Raw genomic sequence first — 10,190 nt, 5'->3', positions numbered from 1 at the left:
ATTATGCACAGAAGGCCATGCAGGATGACCAGTGAGGCTCTGTGATGTTTTAAAAGCTAGTACTAAAAGCTAATTAAAATCTTCTCTGGTGATAAAGGGAGACTTGGGAGGAGTGTTGCCACGTTTGTTTTCCCTAAGAATTTAATTTACAGCCAATTTTTCCTATCTGAATGTTACTTTCAAATGCACCCAGTGATAAGAAGCAACATCTGTTTTCTGTTCAATAGTACAAGGGGGCTCTGCATGGGGCTGAGTGTACACAGCCTATGTGAAGCCATTGTTATTCTCATTTCTTTTTTGTCCCCATGCCTGGTCCATTTGCCATATACCATCCGGCAAACAGCTGACACATCCCGGCTATTATGGACCCAGGCCTAATTGCCAGCAAAGTCTTTAAGCTCTTCCATGTTGGCCTCGTAGGAGGAATGGGAGGCCCATATAAACGATGCTGCTCTAGACCACTGCTCTCATTTTGCCTTTGCGGAGTTTGCAGGCTGTTGTGCCGGAGGGTTTGTGGATGCTAAAAATATAGCTGGAGCCCAGTGCCAGTGATTTGCTCTCTGGCTCTCCTCCTGCTCCCCCTGCCTGGCCAGGAATGTTTCTGTTTTCTGTGGTAATAAAGCTTGGGATTATTTAGATAGTAAACATATTCCAGAGTATATTGTTTTTGCTGGGGTGCGGCAATAGAGCTACCTGGAAAGGAGGAATAATTTGGGAGATGTATTTGCCAGCCTTTTCCCATGGGCTTGAGCATGGGTACCACTCTCCTGGGAGTGCATTTTCTGGTGATCTGGGCATTTCTTCCCCATCTCAGATTCTAACCTTTTAATTTTTTTGGCCCCGTAGCCCTCCTGGAACAGAGACCATGATGACACGGCATCAACGCGCTCTGGGGGAACCCCTGGACCCTCCAGTGGAGGACACACATCACACAGCGGGGACAACAGCAGTGAGCAAGGTAGGAACACAGCCCTCACACTTTCCTAGCTGGCTAGTGGTCACCAGCGTGCTCAGGGACTGGTTACTCTCTGGTGTGAAAATATGCTCGGGTACTAGAGGGTTTATGCTGAGAAAGGTCTGTCTTCCTTTTTTTTTGATATTTTTTTTTCCTCCATCTCCTCCTAGTAAAGGGATTGGCATCTTTATTTCTTTAACCCTGCCAGCAGGCACATGTTAGAGCAACATATGTACCAAATTTGCAGTGTGCTTAATAAAAATAAGAAATGAGAAGTTTGGGGTTTTTTCTTCATTCAAATGGGTTAAAAGATGAAATCTTCAAAACCAAATGTAATTAAGGTTGCAGAAATGCATGCTAATATTTCAGAGATGCCATCAAAACTTGATTGCATATAAATAAGAGATGTTAGCTGGACTGTTTTACAAAATCCTGAGCTGTGCTTTTACTTGCTTTTTGAATACTCAATTCCAATTTACTTGAATGCAAGAACTTTCTGTTTGAGTGCCAGGCCAGAGTAGATGATTTAGCAGGGTGAGTATGAGATGAGCTTGGTGCAATGGAAGTGGGACATTCTACAAATAATCAGTGCTGTTTCAGAGACTCTGAAAACTAAAAAGTTGAATCTCTGTATTTTTTTTCTGAGAAGCTGAAAGCATATTTTTTCTGAAGAGACCAACTGCAGTGGATTTAGTGTTAATTTAATGCAATTAAAATTTAAAAAGGATCCTTAATCTGAATATAAAAGAGAGTGCTTTATTGAAGTTGACTCTGAACTCACAATAGGTATATACTTTTAAATCTGGTTTTATGATCATGTTTCATTCAAGTGCTGTTAGACAACAAAGGAATTGTGTTTCCAAAAAAAGGTTGAACAGTACTGATTAGCATTGCAAAGTCTGCGTTTAACAAGATTAGTTTTTAAACTAAACCAGTATATTTTAATTTTTTATATGCATGGATTTAACGTACATGGTGAATAACATCTCCTTATAGAATTTTAAGTATTTGAGACTCGTTATTGTTTAAAGAAAAGTTGCTGACTTCATCGCAAGTGTAGCCTAGTAAAAATGGGGCCTGGAATAGTAAACTGTTGCAGAGTTGAGGCAGACACTGGTAACCTTCTGACCTCTGACTTTTACTGGAAAATGATATGCAACATAAATTCAGGGGGCCTTTTTTCTTTCAAGTATGTATACGTATATATTCTAGTGGTGCTGTTCACAATGCTATAGTTGAAGTGGTGTCAATTTGTTCATTAGAGCCCCTTGCTTTTGGAGCAAACTTTAAATCCATGGGGTTTTTTTAAGGCTGAAAAAGCTGCTTCAAAAATAAGCTTTGAACTAAAATGTGGTGTTTTGAGAGGGTTTTTGTATTCATTTAGAGCTGTTCTTTTATTAGACGGATGTGCGTGTGTTTATGTGGTTATGTGCGTGGACAAAACATCTGTGGGGAGGCTTGCCAGAATGCTCCTAGACCACGTTGGAAATTGAGCTTAGTTCCTGGTGTACTTTGAAAGATTTTCAGACTTTATTTTCTCCTAAATGTGGCATTTTTAGTAGTCTGGAGTGCTTGTCATATCTGATGTCTATTGCCACCCTGCAAGAAGTTCCTAGCAAGGTGCATGCTGCAGCCTCAGTCAGGAAGGGTTTTTTAAAGTGACTTTCAAGCCTGAGTCCTAGGAAGTATCCACAGAAGGAACTTGTCAGTGATGCTTTAGTCAGTTCTGAAACTGTTACCCAAACCCCAGTGGTTTATTTGGGCTGGGATTGCTGCCAGTGCTTGATGGAGAACTGTTTTGTGAAGAAGGCTCAGTGCATTAAAACTTTGGAGAAGAGTAACAAAAGTGGGAATTTGATAACTGGAGCTCTCATGTCAAGTTTGGGAAAGGAATTTTAGAAAAGAGATCCTGTCCTGGGAGTCTCTGTTACCAAGACTTGCCTTCGGGCCACTTGCCACCTTTGGAAATGGCATTGTTTTTGAGGAACAGGAATGTGGTAATGGTAGCATTGTCTTGCTGAGCCTTGCTTTATGTCTTGTTTACATGAAATGCTCTGAAGGTTGATATTGTGGGAGAAACTCATTTGTTTAAGCAAATCCATGCCTGCATGTATACCTTCTATAAAAAAACCCTCCAAAATGTGATTTTAGCATTTCGCTATGGGGAAGAAGTCAAAAAATACAACCCTGAAGGACTGAAATGGAAGAGAACTAAAAGATAGCCTGCCTCTCCCCAACTGCATTTAATTTCCAGATGCTGTGATTTGGTGGCTTTTTCTTCTGTGGCCTGATGTTAGGAGTGCAACACTGTGGTTAAACCCCTGTGTTCACACCTGCTGGGTGCTTTTCTTGGCAGCAGAAGGAGCCAGCATGGCACTGCCATAGCAGCCAGGTGCTGTGGAGGGGTGGCAGCAAAAGGCTGGGGACACACATGCTTGTGCTTGCAAGCATAGGAGTTAACTTGGAATGCATGCGTTGCATGACATATATTCAGTATATTATGGGCTTCCCTATTTTTAGGAGTTTGTAAAAGTTCCTTTTGGTTCCTTCCATCTGTCAAGATCACGTTTGCCATTTAAAAAAAAAAAAAGGAAAAAAAAAAAAAAAGAAAAAGAAGCAAATCTGATCACCAGAAATAAAACACTCTAAAACTGTCTGGTTTCAGGTTGTTCCCACAACCTACTTCCCTCGTTGGGGCAGGTAAAAGCACCTTCTGGGCCAGGTTTGCAACCTGGCTGAAAGTATCACAAAGGTGTAAATGTAAGCTTTGCATTTTCAGAGAGGCACACAGACTGGAAAACTTAAGCCTTTAGCAAGACTTAGCCCTTAACCCAGAGTATGTTAAGGTCTATTTTTGGACTTTTTTGAGATTTTTCTTCATTGCCTTATTCACTACAAATCTTGCAAAGTGTATTTTTAACCTATTTATGTCCCAGTGTAAAACGCCTATCAAATGATTGCCTTTGAAATCAGGAGAGATGGTCTTTCATGTAAACATTTTAAAGTCTTCTTCAATGTGTAAATTTATTTACTTAGTAAATAGTAATAAATCCCAGCTGCTTCGATCTATTGCAGGAATCCATATTTAACTGCTAGGGACCTGTTCTGAGGTCTCGTGCCACTGAACAGCAGGATATGTTATTGCATAGTACGTTGACACAACTTCTTCTAAAGGCCTGGTATTGTGTCATCATAGGGGATAGTTATAGTGCAGGAATGCAGAATAATATTATGAAAAAGTTTTCCCATTGCTCTGAACTTAATGGGAAAGGCCTTTGGAGGTCTGTCACCAAATGGTGGTAAGAGATCTGAATTTACGTAGTGGAGAAATAATTCACTAAATTCTATTTAAAAGAAGAGAAGCAAATTCTTATGTACAGGCAGGTGATGGTGAGCTCATGGCAGCACTATTTTACCTTACTTTGTCTCATAACTTCAAAAGATTCCTGTTTGGGATATTGAGAGATCTGCTTTGTTTGTTTTTCAAATAGTGAGACCAGGAAGATGCTGAACAAAGCCTTGGTACAGTCACTTTTAATCCAGAGTGGAGTTCTTTATTTCCCATGTTTAGCTCTCCTACACAGCTTAAAAGAAAAAGAAAAATAATCCATCAGTGTCACCTTATTTGTGTGTATTGTTTCTCTCTTTTATTTTCCCCCAAGCCTCAGCCTGCATTCAAAGCATTTTTTTAACCTCCAAATAATTGTTGCTCCTTCAAGCCAGGAGTAGAAAGCAGCAATATTTCTTTATAAAAATGTATCAATGGCTGCGATGGTTTATTTTTTTTCAAGGTTTTGTAGGAGTTTGAGCAACCTATAGGCAAAAAGGCAATCGGGTTTATTATTGCTGGGAATCTCCAGGCGGTTGTTTGGAGGCTGCAAAGGCAGGCAGCAGAGCCGGGAAGAGGGGGAGAGAAGGGCCACATTATGTTCCAGATGACTGAGCAAGGATTTATATACCAGCTCGCCTTTTTTTTTTTTTTTTTTTTTTTTTTTTTAACATGGGAGAAGAAAAGTAATAAGAGCGGGGAGGCATTTGAAGCGGTCAGATGGCCGATGACTAATGGGATAGGTGGGCAGGAGCCCTTGGATTGGGTGTCTTAATGAGCACATTTCGCACCGAGTTTGGGCTGCAGTTCCCCTTCACCTTTGCCCTTTATTGACCGAACTGACACTTCATTTTTCACATACTTCCAATTATGGCTGAGCTTAAGTATCGCCCTGCCTCCTTTCTTTCTTGCCTATGGATGGCTTGAGAGTGGCTAAGGCCACAGAAGATATTTTAATTTGAAAAACTACCATAGCAAGGCAGGTTTAGGGTGTAACCTGAAACTGCTGTCACTTGGCAGTTTCTCCGATGAAAACAAAAGTTTTAATGTTTCTTGTTCAGCGCTTCACCACCAGTCCCCCACCATTTTCTGTGGTGGTGTGGGGAATTGCTTTGGGGGCGATTGGGTTGGTGAGGGGTGTTTTCCTTGGGGTAAATCTTTACTGGCTGTACAGGTGTCATGGGCGGGAGTCACTGAAGTAAAGAGGTAAACCCAAATTAAAAGCAGCGCCATGCTTGCTTTCCTTCTCAGTGCAGCATCTTCTCCAATGGATTCTTGTAGTGTAATGCCCTGCAATGTCCTTTGCTGGACTTTCCCCTTATGGAAAAGGAAAGCATAATTGTGCTTGCACTCCTCGAGCCTTAGGCCAGTGTGGATTTGTTGTTTTGGTAATATTTAATGCATGAATGCAGATTTGAGTATGGCCTGGCTGTGAAGCTTTGAGAAGTGGCTGAAAATTATGCTGGGAGAGGCTGGTAGGATGAAGAGGCGGAAAAATCTGCAGTCACCCCTTTGCTGTGTGAGGAGAGCCATGATATATCTCCCACTGCTCAAGCCTGTGTGCATTTCCACGTTGGCTTTTACATGCAGAATCCTTCCAGGGCGGAAATGTCTGTTTGCTTTCGCAGGGCTTAGGGGGTTTCAGAGCATGCGGTTTTCCTACCAAATGTGGATTCTGTCGGAAATAGTCGGAATAAGTTGTGCTCGCATGGGGTGGGTGGGTTTAAGAACAAAATAGCTGCTGTTAGACCTTCACTTCCCAGCAGCACCACTGGATTTTGCAGCGTGGTTTTCACTGCCGGCTCTGTCATGTGAAATTTGGGTGAGTAATGAGTGGGCATGTCACCTGTGTGCCAGTGGTGATTGCTTTACATTTAAATACGTGGAGACTATGTTGACAATTATTTACATCCAAACAGAGGCCCCCTAAACCACAGAAGTATTTATCTCAAAAAAAAAAAAAAAAAGTATGAAGTATTACCTACTTTATTATGTAGCCCTCTGGCATAGTAATGGCGTGGCATATTTTTACTATAATATGGTAATAAAAGAATATGTAAAAGGCAGACAAAGGTTCTGTCTTTTCACTAAGGTGACCCCTGTTACCAAGTAACTGCTTTACTTATGAGCTTATTAAAAACTCAAAAAAAATGAGCTTTTCATACTTCACAGGCATTGATGTGAAAATGAGCTGTCCTACGAGTAGTTTTCTTGATCATTTTTAGAACAATTGATTAGCCAAAGAGCCGCTGTCATTAGTTGACATTGACTGATAGCAATTTGTCACAAGCTCCGAAGGTCAGCCAGGCAGTGGAAGCTTCGGCTTGTCTTTGATTGACCTTTTCTGATGCCATTATCATGCGATCGGTTAGACTGGATGTGACCCTCGATTAGAAAAGACAGGGCATTAGTCAACAGGGGCTGCTCCCTGTGTTTTTTCTGCCGCTTTATGTGTTGTGAATCCCGAATTAAGCGTAATACGCTTGTTTGGAAACGGAGCAGTATCAGTTTTCTTGCTGAGGCTCTGCCATCCCCTTTTCTTTTCCTGCTTTTCCATCAAGCAGGCAGCGCTCGGTTTGTTTTAAATCAGTGTGAGCACCTGTGCTCTCTTCCTTTGACGTGAGATATGAGATTTAAGCCAGGCCCATATTTATCTGAAACTCTTCGTGTAGGTGCATATTCTTCAGCAGCACCAGCATTAATTATTTTTATCTCCCCAGAATCATGTTGTTTTGTTTTTTTTTTTTTTTAACAGTGATTGAGTGGTTGAGGATTATGCTCATAACATGATGTCAATTTATCATTCTGCTCTAAAGCCGGGGGGCGTGAAACTGGTTTTTTCCTCCTTCTAGTTTAGGTTTTTGGTTTTTTTGCCTGGTTTTGTTTTTTGGGGGGTTTTCTGGTCTCATCAGCCTGATTCAGCTGTTAAACTTAGGTTTTGGGAGTGCTAAGTCTGTGTGCCTCAGCTAAGCAAGGTTGTGCTTTCCAGAATGGTGCATGGGAGCAAGTTCTTACTTAGGAGCGGGTGTCTGTCATGATCTGAGCATTAATCTATTCCCAGTGTCAGGATTTATTTCAGTCATTCACATTAGCTTAAATGTCTGTTATTAACAGGCATTTTTCTTTTCGGTCTGGCAAAGCTAACTTAAATACTTATAAATGTTGCTTGTTTTCCCTAAATTGTGGGTAACATCATTGCAGATGAACTCTTTTCCTTGTAAAAAACCTTCCTTCTTTCCATTTGCCTTTCAGGGGAAACCTGAATTTCTCTAAGCACCAACTTGTTTTTCAGGTCAGCCCCCAGAGATAATAAGCAGTTCAAAACCAGCAAAGCCATTTCAGCACGGTTTAATGTGACTTTTAGTCTTTGCTCAGGAAAAACTTCCAGCTGGGAGGGGAGCAGAGAGAGATGACCATGTCAGGAGGCAGATCTTTCAGACTGAGGCTACTGCCATCATTGGCAGAGCAGAAGGAGGGAAAAAGACTTTGGAAACTCTTTACCTTTAAAGTGGCTATGGAAATACAAATATTCCTGACTTCTGGGCCCATCTGTATTCAAGAAGGAGAATCCATGTGCTGGAGTCTCCTTTTTTTTTTTCCTTTCTATTTTCTTGGCAAGTTTTTCTAAACTCAGAAATGTGTACCCATTAAACATCTGTGTGGCTGTGCAGGAGCCCATGTATACATAGATGTGTATATAAGAGCATGGCCCTGACCCTGAACTGAGAGCATCCATTGGCTTTTGCAGCCCCAAAGTGTGTCTGCGCAGAACCAGGTGTCTTACTGAGGGCAGGATATTGAATATGCCAAACAGGAAACAGTGGTGGAAAATAATCACATTGCTAAATCATTATCTTGGGCTGTTAGCTAAAATATCTGGTGTAGGACTGAAGGGCATCTTGTTTTCCTCGTTGGATGGGTCAGAGGGAGGTTTGGTTTTGTAAGAAGTTGTAGAAATAGGTTTGAAAATTTTAGTGTCCAAGATGCCCCTCTCAGGAGTACCAGAGTGGGGGGGTCTTCAAGAGGTTGATATGATTTATTTTTTTTTTGGTTGCGTTATTCAGATAAGGTATTTGTTTTCCTACACACCCTGGATGTTTTCACTTAAGTTGTGGTGGCTCATTGGAGCTAATGAGCTTCCCATATGGCCTATATTAAAGGCCATCTTAGTATTCCCAACTTAAGGGTTCTATCCCATTTGCTTCTCCAGGCTTTGGTGGCTTCAGCTGAGTCTTGCAATCTGATGTAGGCAGAGTGAGACTTTAAGGTGTGTGTCATTGGCCTCTTTAACTTGGAGATTAAAAAAACAAAAGTTGTGATCTTGAGATGTTTGTTTTGAGCGACATTTTATCACAAGGAGTATAAACTCATAAACATGCCATATTTCTGGATTAGTGATGCAACAGGGTGTGCCATCAGGCTGCTTGGCACAAACCATTTTCCTATCTCTCACATAAAAGGCTGGGAGGGGAAAGATGACTAAGGTTGGAGGAGAAGTCTTTAAAATTAGTTGTGTATGGAGAAAGTGGGCGCTTGTCCCATAATACGAGAACTAAGGGTGGGTGTTCATGGCACAGGAGCTGTTCCAGAGTGTTGGAAGGTTTGTAACAAACAAAAATCTTTTATGTGTTGGCTTAAATTTATTGCTACAGAACAGCATTCTGAGGAGGTCAGCAGGGGACAAAAAGAGATTAGACCAATTCATAGAAAAATAGGTTCTTCTTAGCTATTAAAAACCCTGGTCCAGATGCAACCACTGGCTCAGGAAGCTGCCCAAGTGCTGATTGTCAGAGCGGTGGCTCAGCTGCTTCTGTGTGCCCCCACTTTCCCTGGTGTTTTCCTAAACACCCGTCATTGCTCATGTCACACACCACCACAAGACCCAGTTACTTGGACAGATGCCTTCTAGTTTTTGCGTTAAAATAATTTTTTATAATTCAATTCAGGAAATAAGATGCTGGATATTTTTGTTTATCCTTTTTTTTTTTAATGCTCTTGCTAATGCTGGCCTGCTTTTGTTGGGAAGAAAGTAGACATAGCTTGTATTTTCTTGCCCTTATTACCCTGATGGTGGGAATGTTTTGATGCTATTCATTCAAATTTGACAGGTGATTGCTTCTGTAAATGAATGCACTCAAATCATAATTGTTGCAACAGAATTGTTTGATTACCTGGCGGTAGCCTCTTTCTCTCTGATAGCTTTTGGATCACCTGTTTGCTGAGAGCATTTGACAGTCCTCATGTTTATTACCCAATTGAATGTCAGTAGCAATTGCAGCTAAAGATAAACGAAAATGCAAGTACTTGTTGACCTTGACTTTTTTCCACAAGATATTGGACTTGATGGCTCTATTGCTGTTGAACTGATAAGAGTTATAAACAGTAGTTGAGGGAAAATGTTTTATTCCCAGAGGAAAATACCACACTGCTGTGGGAAATGGCATCTGACTAGCACTCTTTGCCAAATTTGCTTGGTTCACCTTCATTTAGACTGTGGGAAAATAAAATCCAAATTTCCCCTTTTATGACTTTAATATCTCTGCAAACATGAATTCCTGTGATCTTTGTAAAGTTTTGTTGGCAGACTGTGCCAATAACAGACAGCGAGCACGAGACCTTGCCATGTTTTATGATGTGCTATAATGAGGATTCTCAATTCTTCCTCATTTTTGGGCTGATTTGATAATTACAGGGAGGGAACAGAGCTTTCTTCTCCTATTCCATGGGAAGTTTAATATGTCTATAAGCGGCAAAGACTGGGAAATGGGTGGCTGTGGGTGGATGTTGTCGGAGGCGGGCTGTGCTGGTGGGAGGACAGCCTGGGGATGAAAGCCAAGTTATTGCAGGGATGGAGAGATGGTACTTTCATTGGTCAAGATTGCACCCACTTCTTTAGGCAAGGTCCCA

At 41.3% G+C, this 10,190-nt stretch overlaps 1 protein-coding gene across 4 annotated transcripts in view; it reads left to right on the top strand.

Annotated features, from left to right (window-relative positions):
* MEIS1 (Meis homeobox 1) overlaps positions 1 to 10,190 on the top strand; it is a 107,301-nt gene that overhangs the window by 26,131 nt on the left and 70,980 nt on the right. For all 4 annotated transcript variants that reach the window (XM_041477000.1, XM_041476999.1, XM_041476998.1 and 1 more), the window contains one exon: positions 847 to 958. In XM_041477000.1, the coding sequence (XP_041332934.1) occupies positions 847 to 958 (112 nt within the window). The remainder of the gene's footprint in view (positions 1 to 846; positions 959 to 10,190) is intronic.

Source organism: Pyrgilauda ruficollis, unplaced genomic scaffold (assembly GCF_017590135.1).
Source record: "Pyrgilauda ruficollis isolate IOZ18807 unplaced genomic scaffold, ASM1759013v1 scaffold4, whole genome shotgun sequence".
Lineage (NCBI taxonomy): Eukaryota > Metazoa > Chordata > Aves > Passeriformes > Passeridae > Pyrgilauda > Pyrgilauda ruficollis.
The sequence above is the reverse complement of the archived record's forward strand: the minus strand, read 5'-3'. Positions and strand labels throughout refer to the sequence as shown.